This window comes from Battus philenor, unplaced genomic scaffold (assembly GCF_028537555.1).
Source record: "Battus philenor isolate CCGP_79_NKW_IND1 unplaced genomic scaffold, ilBatPhil1.0.hap1 SCAF_25, whole genome shotgun sequence".
Classification (NCBI taxonomy): Eukaryota; Metazoa; Arthropoda; class Insecta; order Lepidoptera; family Papilionidae; genus Battus; species Battus philenor.
Window position 1 is genome coordinate 5632071 of NW_027181688.1, and position 23124 is coordinate 5655194.

At 33.7% G+C, this 23124-nt stretch overlaps 1 protein-coding gene across 1 annotated transcript in view; it reads right to left on the minus strand.

Annotated features, from left to right (window-relative positions):
- RyR (Ryanodine receptor) overlaps nucleotides 1-23124 on the minus strand; it is a 166418-nt gene that overhangs the window by 24122 nt on the left and 119172 nt on the right. The window contains exons 70-85 of the mRNA XM_068768362.1: nucleotides 22286-22440; nucleotides 21608-21785; nucleotides 20606-20741; nucleotides 11553-11677; nucleotides 10745-10865; nucleotides 9642-9831; nucleotides 9191-9440; nucleotides 8505-8649; nucleotides 7670-7782; nucleotides 6499-6570; nucleotides 5550-5708; nucleotides 4789-5016; nucleotides 4333-4445; nucleotides 2574-2667; nucleotides 1601-1729; nucleotides 1284-1418 (exon numbers count right to left, since the gene is read on the minus strand). Of these exons, the coding sequence (XP_068624463.1) occupies nucleotides 1284-1418; nucleotides 1601-1729; nucleotides 2574-2667; nucleotides 4333-4445; nucleotides 4789-5016; nucleotides 5550-5708; nucleotides 6499-6570; nucleotides 7670-7782; nucleotides 8505-8649; nucleotides 9191-9440; nucleotides 9642-9831; nucleotides 10745-10865; nucleotides 11553-11677; nucleotides 20606-20741; nucleotides 21608-21785; nucleotides 22286-22440 (2343 nt within the window). The remainder of the gene's footprint in view (nucleotides 1-1283; nucleotides 1419-1600; nucleotides 1730-2573; nucleotides 2668-4332; nucleotides 4446-4788; nucleotides 5017-5549; nucleotides 5709-6498; nucleotides 6571-7669; nucleotides 7783-8504; nucleotides 8650-9190; nucleotides 9441-9641; nucleotides 9832-10744; nucleotides 10866-11552; nucleotides 11678-20605; nucleotides 20742-21607; nucleotides 21786-22285; nucleotides 22441-23124) is intronic.

A 23124-nucleotide genomic window follows, 5' to 3' on the forward strand; every position in this document is an offset into this window, starting at 1 on the left:
CTCTCTTTACGAAGTAGCTAAAGTTGGTGACGACATCATGTTCATACAATAACATATTGAAACTCATTTAACAACTTATATTATTATTAAATCATTAAGACATATGCTAGCTGATGATTTGCCAATAAATACATTATTAAATTGCTTAAAATATAAAAAAAATCTTTAATACAATAATTTCAATAATATCCTTTTTTTTACTTTCATAATATGACAAATTGAAACATACAACAGATAATTTAAATTATATAAATATTACCATAAAATTTAAGAGACTTGAAAATATTATTATACATACCATAAACATTTCCATTGTTTTCTGCGTGTAAGTAATTAATATGTTAGTAGTTTAACACTTTTTATCTATTAATTTTATTATTACAAAGAAACAACTTGTAATATGAGATTGTGTTGTAAACATTTTGCAGGAGTTTACTAATTACTGACTCGTGAGACTTTGTTGTATTAATAAGTAATTGGAACCTCAAAGCGAACTGCTAAATGTGTAGTATTTATCGTCATCATTTTAGACGTAAGACGTCCACAACTGGGCATAAGCCTACTTGATAGCTTTCCAATAGGATCAATAAGAAGCGATCTGCATCCAGACTCTTTCGTAGGTTGATCGTGCTGGTCTGTGGTCTCTACTTCAGAACCAGGCTTTGGTTGTGATCCGATTATGACGTGACTGCCAGAAATATCAATTCAAATGTACTTCCACTCATTACAATATCACTGTGATCGTAAGACTTAGAAACTTGAAATTTGGTAGGAATGTTACTTTTGCAAAGTAATGATTAGCTAAGATTTTGACAAAAAAAATTTCACTTACAAGGGGGATTTAGAGGGTGTTAATAAAAAACCTAGCATATTTACAAATTATCGCTTTTACATAATATAAATTTGTCCTGAGCATTTTTTTAAAATGTTAAAAATATATAGATGATGATTTATAAAACATAATTTTTTTATCTCAACGCATTGCATTCGTTTCAAGTGTTAAAAGATAGTATCATTAATTTTAAAGATTTATAAAAGTATTCTTAGGTAATAAATCACGGACCCTTCCGCTCCGTGAACTCAGTACCGATGAAGCTGTAAAAGCCTTAGGGGCAATAGCATTAACATCTTCAGAAACAATAAAGGTAATAAAAAGTAAGGAGTTGTTTGGAGAACTACATTTGAAATAATAATAAAAGAAAAATAGTTAATACTGTACTTTGGCTGTTTCGCATTCCGTAGGTACACAATGTTTTAAATAAATAAAAAATACTCTTATTTACATGTATACTGGCCCCTCCTTCTTCTTCGCCCTCAGCCTCTCCACCGCCTTCTTCTTCATCCCCGCCTCCTTCTTCCTCTTCTTCTCCGCATGATTTTGCGATTATATGCGCATACGACATGTATAGCGGATCCTCCTATAAAATTACCAGACATTTGAACTTTGTTTTACATACTACAAGAATATTATTACATTTTCTAAAATGTTCCAAGTTTCTAGAGTCTACCTTTAACGTTTTCACTTTTATTTTTTAAGACCCATATTCGACAAGGATCCCAAGATATATATTGGTTTATCAGGTATAAGTGAATAGAGTACCTGCAAAGCCCCCGAGCGCTCCGTCATTGCACCCCTGCAGAAAGTGGTGACGAGCTGGGTGAGAGGATCAGGTTTACCTTCCTCTTCCACGACGTCGCTCTTTTTAAGCTCGGCGTCTTCGAAGGATTGCTACAAATAATAGACACTTTGATTATGATTTATTAATAACAAAATTACATTAGATATGGGACAGTTAAAGGATTATACAACACATAACGACCAGTAGGTCGCAGGTTCGATTATCGGGATACAATTTGATTTAATTTAAACTTTTTGCAAACATAGGATTGCCACTGCCCACGAACAAGTGAAGAGAGAGAGAGAGAACAGAATGGGCAGCAGCGTCTTTGCCATTATACCATACTGCGATCGCTAAGCAGCCTGCCAGGCGTGGCGATTATGATATATTCATGGGCTGGAACTACGACAGTAAATATAAACAAATATATCTAACGACAACATTGTTATATATATATATATATATATATATATATATATATATATTTCTAATAGGACCTGGAGACTATTTCATTCAACGTATTTCGACGAATTTAAATAAGTTCGTCTCTCATTATTGGTTGCGATACTTCGCTGTGTTTTGATTCATTACCAATTAGTTAATTAAAGAATTTATTTTATTACAATTTTGAACATAGTAATATATTGATATTTTTTATGATTATTTTTGTAGACAGCGCTATATGTATTCTAGAGGTAAATAGAACTTAAAAATTTATTCTATACACTGATATAAACACTAGCAGAATTGATATTCATTTAATATTTGGTTAAGAAGGGAGAATGGCCGGTGAAAGTGAACTACCTATGATCTTCTTAAAATTTGTACACGAGTGGTCAACCCTGAAAACCGTACTTGACCTCTCTCCTTACAACGCGATAGACCTGAGAAGTTACGTCTCCAGAGAATACTCAGTCCATCACACTAAACGTAAGTAAAAGTTATAGAACTTACTGTTAAATCTTCGATCATGACTTCTTGGCCGATGTTTTCTTCCTCCAGCCAGAGCTCGTAGTACGTCCTCGCGAAGATATTGCAAGCTCGATGTCTGCGACGTATACGAATATAATTTAAATAAATATATTTAAACAAATTAAAATATTGTCATTATTATCATAATGAGGAAGTCTTTCTATGACAGCTTAGTCAGAAGTTAGCGCGAAATAAAAACCTGTTGCTTGTTTCAGTAACACTTTCTTTCTGTGTTCTTATTTTAAAATAATTCCTACTTATTTACAAAATTTCCTACTATTATTATTACTATTTGCAAAAGCTTACCTACTTATTAAATTTAACCTATATACTACGATCCATATAGACTGGCTCCTGGCTATTTTGATTAGTGCCGGACGTTGTTATCCTTTCCGGCTTTTGTAGCCTTTTTGAACTCAGGATTCGAGGATCCGAAAACTACGAGTTAATGGATTAAAAAAATCTGTATTGACTGAATTATATCTACTATGTTGTCGTAGTGAGATGCCTACCTACGCTCATCTACCGGCTTGTGGTTGCACACGATAACCATTTGGATCAAAACAGCCATGTCAACATTTTTAACAATAGAATAACGCCCAGAAAGCTTTTATAACAAGGTTAAAAAAATTAAGAACCTGTCTTTTTGCTAAGGGTTACTAAACTGACTTCTTAGAACATAACACGCTTTTTGGGAATAATGGGTTTACCTCCGAGCTATTTTAAAGTGTATTTAAATTTTTAATTTCACATCATTTAAAAAAAGAGATTAGATAAGATGCTTAGTTTCTTTCGTCATTTCTTCTCAGGTTTTACCAACTGAAAAGATGGTAGATCATGTTTATGTCAATAAGAGATGTGTGGATTACACATTGAAGAATTATTAAATTTTGAATTAGATTTTTGTTAGCCCATACAAACCGACTAAGCTTGTAGAGGTGTGTGGATCGCAGGCAGGCGATGGCCGCACGCTTCCGTGCCGCACACAGCACCCGTTTCCAATTATCAGAACGTTGTTTCGGCTTAGTCGCCTAGTTAGTCCACAGCGGCGTGCAAAACACATGCTTGTTATTCCACAACTACGTAAATAACAATTATTTATTGTTTAGTTATTTATAACAAAGTTATTTATTAGTGTAACTAAATAATTTCAGTATGAAACAAGTTAACACTATTGTTATATACGAATGCCATCAATTACGAGTTAAATTACATTTTATAAATTATTGTAAAAAATCAGAAACACAATATAGATCTTACACTTATGTACAGTTTGTATTAATATTTTACCAACACTTAGTATTTATTCATGTTTGCTTATTACTGAGTTATTTATTAGTATTACAAAATAATTTTAATATAAACTAGATGACATTACTGTATACAAATGGCACCATTTACGATTAATTATATAGTATAAATATCTGTCAAACTTCTAAACACTATATGGTATGTGACACACGTACTGTGTTTAAAAATAGTGTTTATTTATAGTTTTTATTAGTGAATTATTGTATAAAATAGATGGCGTTCGTATATACATCGACACATATACTCAAACACACACAAGTTTTATTAATTGTACGTACTGTACGTACGTATTATTTTTTTAATTTATATGTTATATATATATGTCTATATCTACGTAAAACTCACAATAAGACGGATCATTGCAGCACAAAAACAAAAACTCGATTATGACACTTATGGAATAGGACAAAAAACATGAAATCGTCTGCACCTCGGCAAGGAGTGTAGGGACGTCTGTCTGAAGCAAGCGATAACAGCACGCTTCCGTTGTATGGACACAACTGAACGGTAAACGTTTTTACTCATTTGTTGAGGATGGTCGATCTGGTAGGAGGTTATTAAAAAAAAAATTAATAAAAATAAAATAAAAACTAAAATGATCTAAAATAAGTTAGAATGTGCAATTTAAAAATAGCAAAATAATTTGAATAAATATCGCATTAAATATCTTTCACTATAAATTGCTTGAAAATAAAAGTTATAAATAGTCGATAATAATAAAGAAGAAAACAAAACGCAAGTAAACAATACTGGGCTAAACAAATCGCAAGAAATTGGTCTGTTGCATTTATATCTAGATTCTAATTACTGAAATTTGAAATAAATTTGGTTATTTTTTTATAACAATTAGATATAGACCTGAAGAGTTGGAGAAAGAGACAGTTACCATATGCAATCCAAAAAGCACTTTGCTCATAGCGACAATCCGCTCCACGGTGTCGTCGATGATCTTAGCCTTGTTCTCCGCGGTCTCGACCGTAATCGTAGTCTTGCTCTTAGATCCCAGTTTGCTGTAGAGGTAGTGTTGCCAGGACATCTCATCCGCCGGGTCGATCTTGTCCGGCAAAGTGAGCTGCGTTTTCGCGAACTCTGCTACATCTTGCTCCGACATTTTCTGTAAAATATAAAAGACTATATGTATAACCTTACTAATATTTCCCTTTTCTCACAGAAAGAATACAACGCTTCTCTTAAAGAAGAAAGGTAGCTTCTAAAATCCTGTATGAATTCATTTAGTGTATTGCGGATTGGTAGATGAAAATATGATAAATGTGAATAGTCACACATTCACAAGCCAGTTTCCTAGCGAAGTTTTTCTTTACCGTTTTTGAGTTTTGTAATGTTGCCACTACGTTCTGTTATTTAAAAAAGTATGTTTATCTCCCAAAAATTTGTATTTACTATCATTAATATCGGAATGGATATATTATAATAAGAAATAACACAAAAATATTTCTGAAATTTGAGAAGCAATGGTGGACGTTCTTTAATATTTTTTTAACGCTTACTTGTCCATGTTTGACCACCGTCGTTCGCTTTCCATCGCCTGATGGAAAGCGACAACGTTGTCGAAGGTGATCCACGCAGATTGCGTATATACGCATATTTTTACTTTATTAACTAAGTAGAAATGTATATTTAAATCACCTTTAAGAATCGATCCTTGCAATGCTGCACCAACTCCTGTTCTCTTCCTGCGAAAAGATTGAGTCCAACGGGCAACAATCGCTTCAAACAGGCGACCATCAAGGATGCTTGCACTTCCTTGTCTTTATCTCGCTTCTTATCACGATGCTTCTTCTTTTTCTGTAAGGCCATTTTCACAAACCGTCACAAATCGCATTATTAATATTTCATTACTAGTTTCGTTATTCCGATAGGATATCCATTTGTGAACACTTACATATTAAACTGGGAAGAGAGGGAGTTTTGCATTTTAGACAATAAGTTGGGCTTTATAATAAGACAGGTTCTACCTACTTTAAAATTGAGGTAAGGTGTTTTAGTGATGGAATAATACTTAAATATATATTGTCACGAAGTGGAGACTAATTCGGTAAACATACCGGCGGATATCCACACACAAGGCCCAAAGGATCATGTGAAGAACGTCGAATTACGCCGAATACAGTCCTTTTCCTACCTATATCTAACTCCTAACCTAATATTTGATGTGACAAGCGAAGACGACAATAAGCAAGATGTTGTAAAGTTAGATTTAGAGCACCATTAGAAAATTTAGATCATTTAAATTTAGGTCTCTTGGTTACAGTCGCGATATTCTATAAACCGTTCCCATATACCGGTACGAAAGAAACGAACTTCAGAGAGTTTGGCTGACATTCATTGGTCATAATTGTTTTGCGACCGCACAAAAACACGGTTACTCATAAACACATTTTTACTCGTCATTATAGTCATACATAATAAAAAGTACAAAGAATTTGTAATGTTTCTTTACTCACAGATATATTTTCTGCAAAAAATAAATCTTAATTTATAACAGCTTGAATATGGAGGTAATTTTGATGAAAGAATATCTGTTAAGAATGAAAATAGAACACGTAATAAAGGGCTTAACACAGAAAGTGATTACCTTTCCACCACCTTGAGGTGTTCCATCGACAATGGTGGTCACCCGTCGTGTGGCTGTAGGCATTATGAGCACCTGTGGTTCACAAATTAAATTGCACACTAAGACGTAAAAGAATAAAGTTGAAAATACAACAACCCGTATCGCACGACACTTTCGTATACGGGTCAGAATTTACATCATGCTGTCAGTTCACGTTTTTTGAAGATTTACAAATAAGTGCAAATAGATTTTGTGCTACAGACACTTTCGTAGATATTGCTGGTAATGACAATTATTATCAATCTTTAGTATATTACATAAGAGATGCGATAGTAATCATTTTAATTTAATGAAGAAATTCGAAAGAGTTATATTACAATTTTAGTTCATTCGCATTAAGAATGAATCGTCTAAATAGATAGTCAAATTACTCTAGTTCGTTCACGTTAAGAAATAATTATTCTTAATTAAATACTTCAATCACAATGACCATTGGTAGGTATACTACGATTATGTCCAACGATTTGATTGATGATAAGGAGGGCTAGGCCAGCGGACATTGATAATATGATCATCTTAAAAAATAAATGTAGTAAAATAAAATGGTCCAATCGGTCCCAAATTAAAAAAAAAAAGTTGTTAAAAATCTTCTTAAAGTATGGAGGAACGGAGTAACTTCGGACGACGCACATAGATGGCGTTAGTAATCAATTGTTTGGTAGTTTTAAAAGGTTACCGCTCGATTGCGTGGGCGATTAATTTACCAAAAAGAAAGAGGGGAAACTCGACTAGTATAATATACTTTTGATCGAAATATATGAGTCATTTTTATCATAGCTATATCTCGAAAGTACGAATTTGAGACAAGATTAGTGATCGGAATAGTTCAAGCGTTTTTCGAAAAATTATATATAATAACATGCTTACACTTTCAAATTCTAGAATTAGAAGTTGTCAAATTTCATACATATCTTGCCAATTTTAGAAGGTTGTATTAATTTATTTAACAATAATAATATTCAAATGATTTTGAGTTCTAGAATAGATTACCATATGAGAAGCCCAAACAAAAGAACTATTTCGATCACTGTACTATAGAAAGACAATAATCAATTAACACAATAAATCCGAGAATTAAACAGTATAGGAAATTAAATGTTATCTTAAGAAGATAAGTTCGATTTCAGTTTACCATGTTGTCGATCTCGTTGGCGGATATGAAGTTCTGTTCTTCCTTCAGGAAGTACTGACTCTTCGACCAGATGTTGAATATTTCTGCAACGTGATTGTATAGTTCCTCGGCCTCTGTAAAATCAATTTACAATGCGATACAAATTATTATTATTATGAAATACAGTCTCTATTCTATTTAATCATTGCAATATATAGCAGTATTATTGTAATTTCCGAGCAATTGAAAATTATAAATACAAGAGGCAGATTATAAAAGAGAAAGGGATAAAGAGATCGTGTAAAAGAGAGAGGTAGAGAGATGATAAGTGAAACACAGAGAGCGTCTGAAAAAGAGAGAGCGTGAAAGAGAGAGGGAAAAAGAGAGAGCGTGTGAAAGAAAGAGTGAGGGAGCGTGTGGAAGAGAGAGATATTGTGAAAGAGAATTTGGGAGAATGTGTGTAACTTACAGAAAAGAGATAAATTCGGATAGATGAAGAATATAAAATTTATGCTACATAGAAACGACCACGCGTTGCCACATCAATGCTTGATCCGTGGAGGAGAACAGACGTATTTATTAGTTCTAATGCCAAGATGTTCTAATGTCAAGATCTAACATCTAATTTAGATTTATTGTAATGCTATTAATCATCATCATCAGCTATAAGACAGTCACCGGTGCCATGACGTCACGTCATATTATTAGATACGGTTTCAGTGTTCTTTTAAAACTCTGTGAAGGGTGAACTAATACTACATGTTTTACTATTAATATACACTACACTTGATTATACTATATAATAAACTTGATTACATTTATTTATTTCGATAGAGTAAATAGATGTAGTGAATACCTGGAACGTTGTTCCTTAGCCAATGATTTCTCTGCAGGTCAACGTACTTGATCAGAAGAGGGTAGAATGAATAAATGTCACGGACTAACAGTTGCCAGTCTTCTTGTATTTGAGATTCCACTTGAGACGTGTCGTCAGTTGATGACTAAGGTAGTAATAAAAATAAATATAATTACATGATACTGTAGTTCTACCGAAACTGCTGTACCGCCCGTTGGGATTCTACGTTCCGACAATCCGCCGTGAAAGCTCGCGGCGGCGACTCTCATGTTTTTTTTCTTCATCCCCCATTTCGTCGCAGTTTATTTAGGCGCGGTACAGCGGTTCGAGTAGCACTATAACTCGCTCTTTCTATAAGAGTTACATAACTGGCGCCTTACACATGTGAAAAATATGGATTTTTACGATTGCTTTCGTAAACCCTCGACTGCCTTCACAATTTATTTATTAGCATTGCAAAATGCAAGCCGTCATGGAAATTGTAATTTTTTAAATAAGAACTTTCAGCAAAGTATTAGAAAACATAAAAAATGTATGAAATCGGTAGAATCGTTTTCAAGTTATGGTGTGACCAAGGGAAATAGGGATTCGTTTTTATTACATAAGGATTTTTTTATCTTAAATAAAGTCGAACCAGCATACTTTAAAAAGCAGCAAATAAACAATCAGCAAATAGTGAATTTTACCTTAATGAACCCTCTCAAACTCTCCTCCTTATGGAACATGGTATCAGTTCGTTTCCTAACCCTCTCCGCTAGTGGGAGGAAGGAGTCTCTCAGCAACTCCTCTGAGCTGTTGATGATTATCTGCTGGGTGTAAGTCGCGATACGTGTCATCCAAGGAGCGCTCTCGTTGCCTATGTTCTTCTTTATCAACTTCAACACGTTCTTGAGGAGTTGGTTCATATGTTCCGCTGTTACCATGGTAACGTGATTTCTGTGTAAAATGAAACACTTATTATGCTTCTCTTTCGAGCCTTATTACAAAAGGTGAGCAAGATATGCATTTCCGATTCTTTTTAAAAATGAACATTAATTTGAACTTACTTGAAGACTCTAGGACTTCTTAAATTAACAATAAATGAACAAGTGTTGATAGTTTGTTTTAAACAAAAAGAAATTAAGTCAAGCTACTTGCCCGCCAGTTGGAGTCACGTTGTCAGGTCCTTGAGCCCACCAGAAAGGTAAGTAGGAACACAGTAAAGGCAGGACCACGTCGATAATGTGTGGCGCTTCGTTGTACGTCTTATCGGACTCGACGAACTGATCTACCTCGTTGAGTATAGTCTCTAGAGTCGGCATTGATTGCTCCATTTTTGCCATTATGTCTGGAAAACAAATTGTATCGTGTACATATTTTAACCTAACGATTAATAACTACATATAGGTTCGGCCAAGTTATAAGTAATCATCGTTATCATTTCAGTTGAGGACGTGTTGACTCATTTCAGTTGAGGACATGAGCCATCTTTTAAATTTCTAAAAGGACCAGTTAGAAACATTCTGCGTCTACCTGTGCCAAAGTACCCACGACTCCGTCATTACAATAGTCACTGCACCCATCAGTTGTAGTGGAATTGCAGAGGATTGGGGACCAGGTCTTTTTCTCATTATAAGATATATATATGCCAATTAACGCCATGCTTGGCATTCAGGTTGGCGAGCGCAGTTTTATTTATTTCTTGAATGTTTTTACTTTAACCGACTTTAACAGAAATTACGGAGGGAGAGATCGGGGACTATTCTATTGCCAATCTTTGCGTCAGTATTATCAGGACAAAGCAGATATTAAGTTCTAGAATATTAGTCTTGTCTCTCTTGGGTATTTACTTTATATACATCAGCTTGGCCAAACTAAAGTTACCTTGATAGTAGTAATATATACATTAATATATATATATATATATATATATATATATATATATATATATATATATATGTAGTAAGGTAGCATTCATGTAATGCGATTAAAATTAAAATGTCTCTTGAACAAAGGCCTCTTCAAGAAACTTTTTATAGGACCGGTTGGAAGCGGCCTGCGTCCAGCGCCTTCCGTCGACCTCAACAAAATCATCTGTCTACGAATTTAACTTACCGGTTAATAGTACTATAAAATTAATCATACACAATTATAACTATGGTAGTAAAAATTGAATTTAATATTATCTTAGACATGCTCAGGAGTTGTAGATCTGTAATCATTGTGTTGTTTAAATAAAGAAATGTAGTTAAAGAATTTACCTTGGGCTTCCAAAGAGTGGTCTGCGATGCGATTGAGCAGAGAGAACTGATTGTGCTTGTTCAGATGCGGCTCCAAGAATGCAACGGGGAACGTTGAACTGAATGCGCCGAGACATGAACCCTGAAATTACATAATTATGTTGGTGTATTTCATTCTGAATATTCTTGCATCTAGCAATCATTATCTACATGTTGTGGAGTTTCTTCCTACTTCTTCTCTATAACTATAACACCTTGTAAAGCAGAGTCAAAAATAATATAAGTATAAAAAAATAAGTTGACGATCAATAAGAGTTCTGTTAAAAGTTCCAATGTTGAATAAATGAATTTTATCTTTGATCTTTATCATTATCTCATGTGAAGACTGCAAGGCATAGGATTCCACCAAAAATCGCCACGAAGCCCGGGGATTTGCGCTGTTCTAATCGAGCGACTTTCTGTGACCTTGGCTATGAAGTTGGTTCATCCAGACCTTGTCTACTCTCGTGGTCACCTCATGTCATTGATATGACATTCATCATTGGACATTGAACATTCTTATTGTACCGAACATGGCATTTGGGGGCCAAATTCAAGAAACTATTTGATAATTTTAATTATTTGGTCAAACTCAATAAACAAAAACGTTTTTAACGACAATCCTTTAACATGTCACACTATAGCATCTCGCCAAATATTGACTAATTATTTGTGTATACTTTATAACCTCCATGGGGGCTGCTGCCTATTTTCTAACAATCACTTTAAAAAATAGCAGCCACACGTATCACTGTGTAGTGTCAAAAGTTAAGACATTCAATTAACATACCAGAGCCGGTTTATTCCTCTCGATTTCCGTCTTCAGATATTTTCTATCGTGCGTGAGAGTGGAGTCTGTGCCGAGTGAATACAGGGATCCGAGCATCTTGTACGAGGCAACTTGGATCTCATCCACTGTAAAAAAAGATTTATATTTATTATATAGCATCATCCTGTTCAATATCCTTCAGTGCCTTAACGAAATTGAATGTATAATCTGTCAAAATCGAATAGGTAAATCCATTTAAAAAAAAGGACATTCGTTCAGCATTAACACTAGCTACGAAACATCATCTGGTCCAATATTCATCAGAACCCAAAGACGAAGGTTTACTATCAATGTTTTACAAGTGATGACTTAAGGCACTAAAACCTGGTCTCTCACTCTGGGCCTCATTGGCAACCTCACAGTCTCTTAACGAGCCATAAAGAGTGTTATACTGGGGATTTCTTTACAAAATCGAATTAGAAATGAGAACTCAGCAGATTGATATTTTCAATTAGTAATGGGAAGGCGACATAAAGTGCAGAACGGTTAACTGTTGGGGCCTTAGGGTTCTGGAGTGGGGGGATTTTTAATCGGAAATTGCATTGTAGGATATTCACGGATAAGATGGACAGACATCTTTGTTACTTTGTTACATTTTCTCAACATTGTTAGAAGATATTGGGTACAGTCCGCTTCCAACAAAAAAGTTGAAGGATATATTTACGATTTCATATCATCATAATTATTAATACAAGTGCACACAACTAGACTAACAAACATGTAAATAAGTTTACGTTAATTAAAATTCTCTCCATCAAATTCATCCTATCGTAAAGATTAACATATCCACGTCAGCCATAAAAGTCGAGGGAATTTAATTGATTTTTTACAAATAAGTGTACCCTGTAAAAATGAACAATGCGGTTGATCGTTGCAGTACTGCTGTTATCGATACCGGCTTGCATGGTTGAGTTTAATACTTTTTATTATAAAAATAAATTAACTTTTATATATTTATACCAATTATTTTTATATAAATAGTGTTCATTTTACATAGTGATTGTTTATTTGAATGCTTAGAGAAAGAATATGGTGACTGCTAAACATAGGCCATTTAATCGCAAAAATATCCTACCACCTGTCCTTTTTCTACAGCGTGTGAATGTGTGTAATTTTTTGTAATTTTTAACACGTCAAAGAGTATTTGTGCCAGGTTTTATATCTATACGACCAATTTGATTTTTATATTGAACGCCACTTGAACCCAATAAAGATTTTTAAGGTCGTCGATAAATCCTGAATGCAGGACGGTTGACTGAAATGACGATGTAAAAATAATAATGGCTTTGATTTTTGTCTAGAAACATTTGTGCTCATTTCTGATTCATATATTATTTTATAATTATTATACAAGATGTCCGTGAATGAGTATATATAGCAGTAGCGGCAAATTCAATTATTAATGTATTTATTTAAACCACTTTATTGTGAATTGAAAATAGTAAAATATGTGTTACATATATTATCTTGGTATGTAGCAATGGTAGCCCAGCCGTAGAGAACTGAGACTTGAGATCGTAGGTCGTGGGTTCGATTCCAGAGATACAATCCTATATAATTCACATTTTGTGCATGAATTATATAGGATTGCAATTGTTTTCAAACAAATTTCTAGAGGATGGGCAGCAGCGTCCTCTGTGTACCACAATACCACACTGCGGTCGCCCACCCGAGATCGTCTGCCAAACGTGGCGATTATTGTATATCCTCCCATAGATATCTTTAAGATAGGCCTATGCTTTACAATGTACGTCTATGGGTTGAGATTTATTTATTTATATTTCAGGTAGAAAGTTACGTAATCGATGAAACGATATCGAATATAAGTGATATTACAAAATTGAATAGAAGAATTATTGATTTTATCAACAAGTACTACTTGTTAAAAAATATATATACCACAGATGAAAATATAGACAATGGCTCAACTGATGACCTTAGTTTATTTGATGTAAAAACTGATGATATAGCAGGAAGACATATAAATCATAACTTAAAACGTAAAATTAATGATTTAATTCAAGTTATATTACTTGGAGATGGACAAGACGTAAACAAATTTAAAAAATTTCGTGACAGAACATATGAGGAGGAAAATATATCAAACTATAGTCAAGAGGAATATGAAAATCCTAATAAACAACTGTTAACTAACAAAATAAATCTACTATCTGTTGGAACGTCTAGCGAAACATCCGATGTTGTTATAAAAACGATTCTTTTACACCTAATTAAAACCTACAATGGCGTGGACATATATAAAATTGTTCCAAAACCAAATAGTGACGTCATACCTAAAATATATCGCATTGAGAGCGGTAGAAATTCTATACATAAATTGGACAACGGTATTAAAAAAGAAGATACTCAAAATAATAATCTCTTTATACAAGATGTTCGAGACATTTTGCCTCGTAACATGAAGTCGTTATTAATTTATATTGACGAACTGGTGAGTGTTTTGCATTTTCTTTTGTGCTTTGTATTCTATGTTAATGATTAATTATATTATTCCATTATTGATATTATTAATAGTAACAAAAAATAATGGCTATTAATAAAAACGTCATTCTAGCCAAAGTGTAAAACAAATAATACTTTGTGTTGGTCTTATCATAAAAGTAACTATTTTATTTGTACCAAGTAAATACACTCGTGTTAATTTTATTTATAGAATATTTTTAAAAATTTTTATTATTCTAAATTGTTTTCCAAATATGAATAAATAATTTTGTTACTACTGTTTTTTAAAAACAAATAATCGTAAATTGTGTATATTTTGTAAAAATAAAAAAAAATGATTTCTTATAACACAACCCAAAGAATCTAAATAGAATTCGGACGTTTATTTGGACTAAATAAATATAATTGACTAAGACATCCATCATTGCCATAAATATTCTACTCAACCTTATAATTTTTTTGTTTTATATATTATTAGTTTATAATATTAATAATTAAATTATTTGCTATATATAATTAATTAACATAATTTAAGGAAAAGTTAAACAACGAAGATAAATCAGATACCAATCGTGAAGACAGAGCAATTTTAAGGGATGTTTGCAAGAATTGTATAAAAGCACAAGTGCGCAAATGTTACATGGTAAATATTAACACATTTATTGATATTATATCACTGCTGCCGACACCGATTTATCACGCTTTAGGTATTCCTAAAGTACGGTGAGGTGGGGGCTGAGGAAATAAATTAGCCCTCGCTGCCGTCTTGCCGGGGGAGGGGTATCGGGGTTAAGCTCCTGGGCCACCGCACGCATCCCTAAGGCGCGGTACAGCGGTTTCGGTAGCATTATTAATGTTTACTTTAAATTATAGATTTTGAAAAACATCAGTACGAGTATGTATTTTAGTTGATACAAATCATTATGAACATTTTTTTAATACTGATGGATGTTGAGAGTTCTTACAGTAACTAGACTTGAATGTTCTCATGGAAACCTGGGTTCTGACCATTTTATTTTAACTAGGTGAACCGACACATGTTGACCTTTTTTCTCGTGAAATTTTTCATTGGGATACTCTTTCGCTGTGGTTATGAAAGGGCTTTTGTCACAACTAAAGGAATGCCTTCGCAAAGTACCATAATTCCAACGGTGGTGGCCACGTGTCTGAATTTCCCAGGATAAAGTTTCAGCCCCCCATCCGATATCATAAAGAAGGGAGAAGAATTAGCTCGAACGCTACTGCGGGGACCAAGTTGTGCAGCCAAGACTTTTTTAAGAGGGTTGGAGGATCTGGTGGCATAACCTTCTCCGACGTCCATGTATCAGGCTGCAGATGAGGACTGCATAACAGACTCCGCCTTGGCTTAGTTACGAATAATTAATTCGTAACTAAATAAAGAAAATATGAACAAACCATGAAGTTCATTGTAAAACTTTTTCATACAAAACATTCATAGTTTTTTTTTTGATGTTAAAAAAACAATCTTGATGCCATGTGAGGAAAGTATATTTTTAAGATTGATGCCTTGTGAGAAACATAAATTATTGTATTTTACAGGCGATAAAAGGAATCCCGAAGAAGTCGTGTAAAATTTACTATTGCAAAAGCAGTTTTAAAAAATCATTTAAAAAGAATAGTAAAACTGCTTGCTTAGAGGAGTTTTGGAAAAAACGTGGAAGTGATACGAATGTCAGGCATCGTAACAAGACTGTCGTCAATAAAGAGATTCGTGAGTGCTTGAATCGTTGTAATTGTTGAAAATCGATTATTGTAGGGTAGACACATCGAGACATTGACGTGAGGACATTCGCAGTTAACAAATCCTTCATGAGTATACGCGTAAATAATAAAGTTCTACAAGATGTCTTTTACCTCCCGTTTCTTAGCTTTAAATCTAAAATTAAAGGCATATTTTAAAATGAATTTTTTGACAGTATTCAATTACATTGATCGAAATGTGTAAAAAATTGGTTTGTTGACTCATTTACATAATTAATATAATGTACACATGAACAAACACTGTTAATTTTTCTTAAAGAACAACTGTTGATTTTCTAGCCGGCTATACTCAACAGAACAGCATTCCAGGCCGGTGGTAGTTTACTACTTATACTGCTATTAATATAATAGTTGACGATACAAAAGCACATGTTAATGCCTACTTGAATAAAGATATATTGATAAAAATCAAGGTCATCGACTGAGCTTGAAGAATTGATCGTCTGAAATTGCATTGGTCACATCACTTATGAAACTAATGGCCGTCAGGGCTAAAATATTTTTTTAAGTGGCAACCACGGGCCTATAGATGCGGCGTTGATAGACCTCTCACTAGGTGGACCCATGACATAGTCCAGGTTGCGGTTAGTCGCTGAATGCGGGCAGTGCAAGATCTGTTTGAGGCGATCTCATTGAGGCGATATTTGGAAATGGCCTATACCTCGCAGAGGGCGCCTATCGGCTGAGACGTTGTTTAACCCGATGGTAAACCTTTGTAATAAGACTGGTTGGAAGCAGACTGCATCTTTTGAAGATCTCAACAAAGACACTTATTAAATGAAATCAGTAAATATGAGCATAAAAAGCATAAGTATACAACACAAATGTTTTTATTAAAATCAAATTTGGGACAACGTAATTACTCCTACGGCCTTTTAATTTTCTTACTACAATTTAACATTAAAATTCATTGAATTAAGTGTTTTCTAATTTTCCATTAAAATTTTTTTTAGCCTCGGCGCGAGATTTGACAAGAGTTGGCAATTTGAATTGTGAGAGCTACGTTTTTAATAAGGTATTATAGTTAGTTACTTTTTTGAAATATGACAATATAATTATTTAATGGAATCAGGCGTTACCTCGCGGAAGTCCATCCTAAGCAAGAAAAGGACCAATATTTTAGCCATTTCCGCACATGCAGTGGTAGTCGTGCAACGAAATGCACCGCCCGCCAGCCCGCTTAGTTACACCGATTAGTGCCAAACACTCTATGTTTGGCACTAATCGGTGTAACATAGCTCCTGAAGATGCCCCGTGGAGAGGTGAAACACGTGTTGAGTAATTTGGTGGTGGCAGTTGTGTGATTCGCATTGTTTGCCGCATACGCATTTATCAGCGGGCTGGCGGGCGATGCATTTCGTTGCACGACTACCACTGCATGTGCGGAAGTGGCTAAATATTGGTCCTTTTCTTGCTTATGACAATATAATTTCTAATAATTAAAAATTTTGATATCTTTAAAGCTATTTATTCGACTTGTATTTGTTTATTATTTGATAATAAAACACTAGACTAGACTTTTTATTATAATGAGTAATAGCAATTTTTTTAAGCGGTACGTATGTGTAGCGGGGAACACTGAAAAGTAAATCATAAATAAAAATCAGAATTAATAAAAAAGGTTGTTTTCACTAAAGTATCATTAGGTTATTCATTATTTCCGGAGCCGATTTTAAGATAGAGTTAGTTTGAAGTTTTAATACCTATAACTAATCGATTCCGTATATAATCTTTTTGCAGAAGAACATACGCGCCGAATCTATTTACGAGCTGATACCTGACGCCGCCGAGCGTATGCTTAGAGAGAAGCACGAAAAAGCTTGTATAAAAGCCTTAGCTAAAAAGTGCAATAACGCTTGTCTAAACGTCATACAGTAAGAATTGAATTTATAGTTGTCATAATTATCTAAATACCGACTTAATTCTTTATAAATAATAATAAAAATACATGAAGAAATATGTAGACGAACGAAAGCACATCCCGCCATATCCCAGCGGATTTGTAAGTTGAATTGGTCAGACTGTTTGGTTCTGTATTGGAAACCATGAACCTGTAAGTGCAGTATTGAACGTCTACCAACAATATCCATGTCAAGACTTTGTTAAGGTCGTTGGGACTGGAGTCGAGCTTTCAAACGGTCTTGTTAGAAATGTATGGTGAAGTCTATGTTCGGCAGAGCACGTCTTAGGGCTTAAAGGATGATGAAGAATGTATATATTATTAGACAAAAAAATATTAAAGTGCTGCCTATAAAACAAAAAAATAATGTTTAATAGAAGAATTATTTTCCGTAAATAAAACAATATCATGCGCCTAATACTAAAAATAATAAAACAACATGAAATATAACAAATGATGAAATTATTATCCACAAGATATAGCCCCATTGATCGTTAGTCAGGTTCCATATTTTAGTTCATATTTAAGTATTAGGGGTAGGGAAGAAAGGTTAAGTATTATATACAGAGTGATTGATTGTAGGTGTAAAGGCTTTAAAACAGCAAATATATAGCTTATTTGTAAGCGAAAAACAATAGAGCTTTCCCACTTATTTCTATATTTATTTATTAATGTGCCAGGCGAATAGCAATAGCAGCCGCATGATAACGGATATCTTTTTGCTGAACCCGCGAGCTCATCCGTCGTACTTATCACGCGCGATTCCAACAGAATTGTGTATCTGCACACATGGCCTATGATCAATTTTCTTCAGGAAACTTTCTCCCAAAAACTGATCGTGGCTTGTCGCTTTGGGGATATCCCGTGGACATCGAGGTCATTCGATTTAACTGCAATGGATTTTTATGGAACTATCTCAAAGAGTGAGTTTGTAAAAACAAAGGAAGTATTCGAGAAATCATCATCAGTTCAATTGAATCATGTATTCTTAGAACACAACGCTTCGTTTTGAAAAGTGTGTGCCGCTCGACGGTAGATATTTAAACAAAATATTGTTTAAAAAATAAAATCCAAATTTCTATTCTATCGTTCAATGATTTTATTAAAACTAGGTATCTTAAATCTCTTACCAGACAATCTATATAAGTATTATTTTTGGTAGTAGAAAATAAACCCATGAACAGACGCTATACACTGTTCAGAACCATACGTTATTATATTTCTAATAAAAACTGTCCGGTTTAACAACAATTGTCAAAATAATTGTAAATAGACTGTAAATTTAAAAAAAATAACCTTAATGAAATTCGTTAAAACAAAATAGACGCGCAACAGACATTTTATTATCCGCCATGGCGTCTTCTTAATCGACGAAAAGTAAAGACAGCTACTGACCTAAATTTCCCGTTATAATATTGTACTATTTTATTTGGTTACATAACATTATCCGTTGATTTTATTCACGGTTTGTTGTACCTGACAATTTAGGTTAGTAATGATATGTCAAGTTTGACATTTGATTAGAATTTATATTTAGTTAAAACCTAAACCAACAGTACCAACCGAAGGGAGCTTGATATAGTCATAACGTAAAGTGATACTTTCTGAATTTTGTAAGTAATTTTAATAATAAAAATATTTTAGAAAAACTTGCGAGGAACATCAGTGTAAAAACGGACTGAAAAAAAGCCTAAAAAAGGACTGCAAACGAGAATGCAAGAAAATATTTATTAAAAGGACTTCGGTCAGCGACGAGTCAAGCAAGTCCAGCGAGAAATCGTCCGAAGAAACTTCTACTGATTCAGATTAATGTTAAATAAATGTTCACATCGTTAAAAAGTCATTTTAATTTAACATAGATAGATTAAAGATAGATAGATAAAAAACATTCTAATAACACACACATAGTTACATATACACAACAATAACAGACTTTATTGGAGATAAACAATAACAAAAGGAAAGTACTAACTTAGAAACTTAAAAATATAAAATTAGTTATAATTGTTACGTCTAACTATCTTACTAAGAACATTTAATGATTTAAAGTCAAACAATGACAAAACAAAGAAAAACATTACTAAACAGGGATCAAAGATCTAGCGCATTCTGCAGATCACACCGCAATAATTACGGGTTAATTGAAGAAATTGTTTTTTAAAAGATACGAGAGAGCATGAAAATATATCAAAATCACTAATATATGCATTGAGGAGGTCATACATCGTTTTTATATATTGATAAAAAAAGAGAGATCCAGAAAACGTTCTTGCTGCAGTAATTCGAAAGTTTACCTCGGACAAGAGTTGCGAACATTTAACATGGCCACCACAAATATTTTTAACAATAAGGAAAGTAAAGCCAAAATGCTGCATTAAAACATAGGATTGTTGTCTAATTCACTGTCATTTTGCTTTATCCATCTTCAGTACAAAGAATACGTGGCTTAATGAGTGAGAAAGATTTATACGCTATATGTCATATGTCACTAACTAGCTGTCCCATTGCTGATTCACGTGGTCCGCACTACCTTCTTAAGATTTTTATCAAATTCATTCTTGATAATTCTTATTACCAAAAATGTATTCTGGCCTAGTTTTATACATTCAAAAAATTATGTTTGAAAATGTTCATTTTTTATGACCGCTGCGGCGTCAATTTTGTAAAAGCCTTTTTAGCTCACCACTACTTAGCAAAAGAAATATTTCTAATACATTTCAAGTCTCTAAGCCAAATGGTTTCAGAGAAATTGTGATGAGTTAGTACATAAGTGGAAATCTCGACAGTTAAGAGGAGAAATTCTATTTAAAAATTTGCAGTTTTTTTTTATTAAACACATCTGGATATTTTATAAGTGGCCAGTACTCACGAAGCAAGTCAGCGCCATACTCGCAGTTGGCTAGGTGGTCAAACATGGCCGTCAACACGGGCAGCAGCACGCCGTTGATGTAGCCCAGCGACGTCGAAGTTTTAAGGTGCGTGCCCCGCAGGTGTGCGTATTTACCCTAGATTAATAAATAAAATATGAATTTACCTTACCTTAACCATAAACGACTGATAAAAAAGTTTTTAGAGAATTGGCAGCATGGTCCTCTCCGTACCATAATACCACACTGCTATCGCTAACCCACTTGCCAAGCATGGCTGTTACGGTATATCTTCCCTTAGATATGTTTGGGGGAGATAAGCGAGAAAAGACGTCGACGACGAACCATAATAGAAGATAAAGCTCTAAAAATAAACAATTTTTCTGATCTAACGATACGTGTTACGTCATCATTTGGACTTTGAATTTTTTCAGACCAGTTAGGAAAAGCAGGGACAACTCGGAAAATTTTTGATAATCAGAAAAGTGGATAAAGGGCAACACAATCACTAGTTCGATCAGGTCTGAACCAACGCACGATACTACAGAAGCTGAAGCAATATACACCGAGAAGACTGACATAGATGAGGTAACATAGAGCACTATAAACTTTCAAAAAAAGGTTATGATGCTCAGTAGAAAGAAATACGACAAAAGCAGATGTAGAATCCATTGACAGGCCAGATTCAAATAGGTTCGATCCTGTAATATCGTTTCTATCAGAGAAAAATGGAAGAATAGGAAGACGTCTTGAGAGGAAGATAGGGATAGAGTAAGTGATTGCGAACCAAAGTTGTAAGAATATCGAAACAGAAATCATCCAAGTTTCGTAATTACATGGCAACTCAAAATATCGACCTAAAATAAGCTTTTAGCTCAGTTTTTTCCACTCGGCAACAAATTAGCTGAATAGCACTGATTGTTTTTCCAATGATCCATAAAAGTGGTATATATGTATCTTGAATCATGCAAACCATTTTTGTCTTTAATGACAAGTATACTCACTTCTTGTAAGTTCAGAATTGTGTGACCGAGGTCGTCGGCGACGTTGTTAAAGAAAGTAAGCATTGACGTCCTGATGAACTCGGGGCAGTTCTTGACGAGGGATTTGGCATCTATACCCTTCACCAGCACTTGGAGACAGCGAACTGTTATGCGTACATCCGGACCGAAAGCTGCCAGACTGAAGTTACAAATAATACATTATTATTTATCTTTAGGATGAAATTGCAAAATGTTTATATCTATAAGAAACTAAACGAAACTACGTTGTTGTATTATTCTGTAAATCAAAATCAATACATAGTTTTGAACGTACTGATTAATAAGTTACATGTATAAAAGCTTTAGGGTGAATACATGGTTCATATTTAAAATTACAGAGTAATATGAAATATCATACATATACATATTATTACACATAAATTGATTACTTTGAAATATGTAACATTTAAAATTTTTCTATTGGATTGCGAGTGGCCGAAAACTTCTGGCAGTAAAAAGGGACAGATAATAATAAATAATTAAATCCGAATTTAAAAAAAGGCTATTTCTTAACGTATTATCGTAACATTGTATGTTATTTCGGAAACCATTGATGTTGGATAGAGTACATATCTATTCTCTTAAAAATAAGCTTTATGAAAGCATTACAGTTTTACTAGAAGTGATGAAAAACAATACCGAGATCTCAGCAAACTGGCGAGCTTGCAAAACAAAGCTGCCACCATTTCTTTCTCCTTCAAACTTGCTGCCCCAACGTTGTTTGTCGCCGTCGCCACCGCTATGAAGTAATTTCGATGCGTCGAGAAGTATTTTTCCATCAGTGGCAACACTACCTATAATTAAAGAGCTCTTATTAAAATAACGCGACTTACAATATTGGCAATTAAAAGCGCCATTTATGTAACTAGCATCACAGCGACGACTTTCAAACTTCACATAAACATGCAAGCAACGCAAGTTGATTATGCAGAAACTTACAAGCAAATTTTATAAAGAACTATTTGTTACTTTGTATTTTGTCTATTGATACAATTATTGCGTTTATCTACAACGGTTATCAAAGTTATTTAAATGAGTTATTTTAAACTTTGTATGTGTAATGATTTAATTTAAAAAATAAAATAAATAATCGGAATGCAATAAGCCAATATTTATGGAAGTACATAATCTATCAAGACAGCTAGATGTTTATATAAATGGCTTAGAGAGTAACGAGAGTAAAATGACAGATTTAATTAACAGGTATGGATGATAAGTGAACCCATAATACGATCAAATTTTCAAATATATAGCGGCTCATTGTTACCATTACCACTTTGAAAAAATAAACTTAAACAACAGCTGTGGAATTAGGACAGGTTATTTAAATGGGCATTAATGTGTGTGTGTGTTGGGTTGGAGATTTTTCCCGTTTAGGTTTAGATACATAGAAACATATAAATTTGTTTTTAATAACTTTCTTATTGAAGTTTGCAAGATCTATAATTTTATTATAGTGTTTTATATAATTGTTGTAT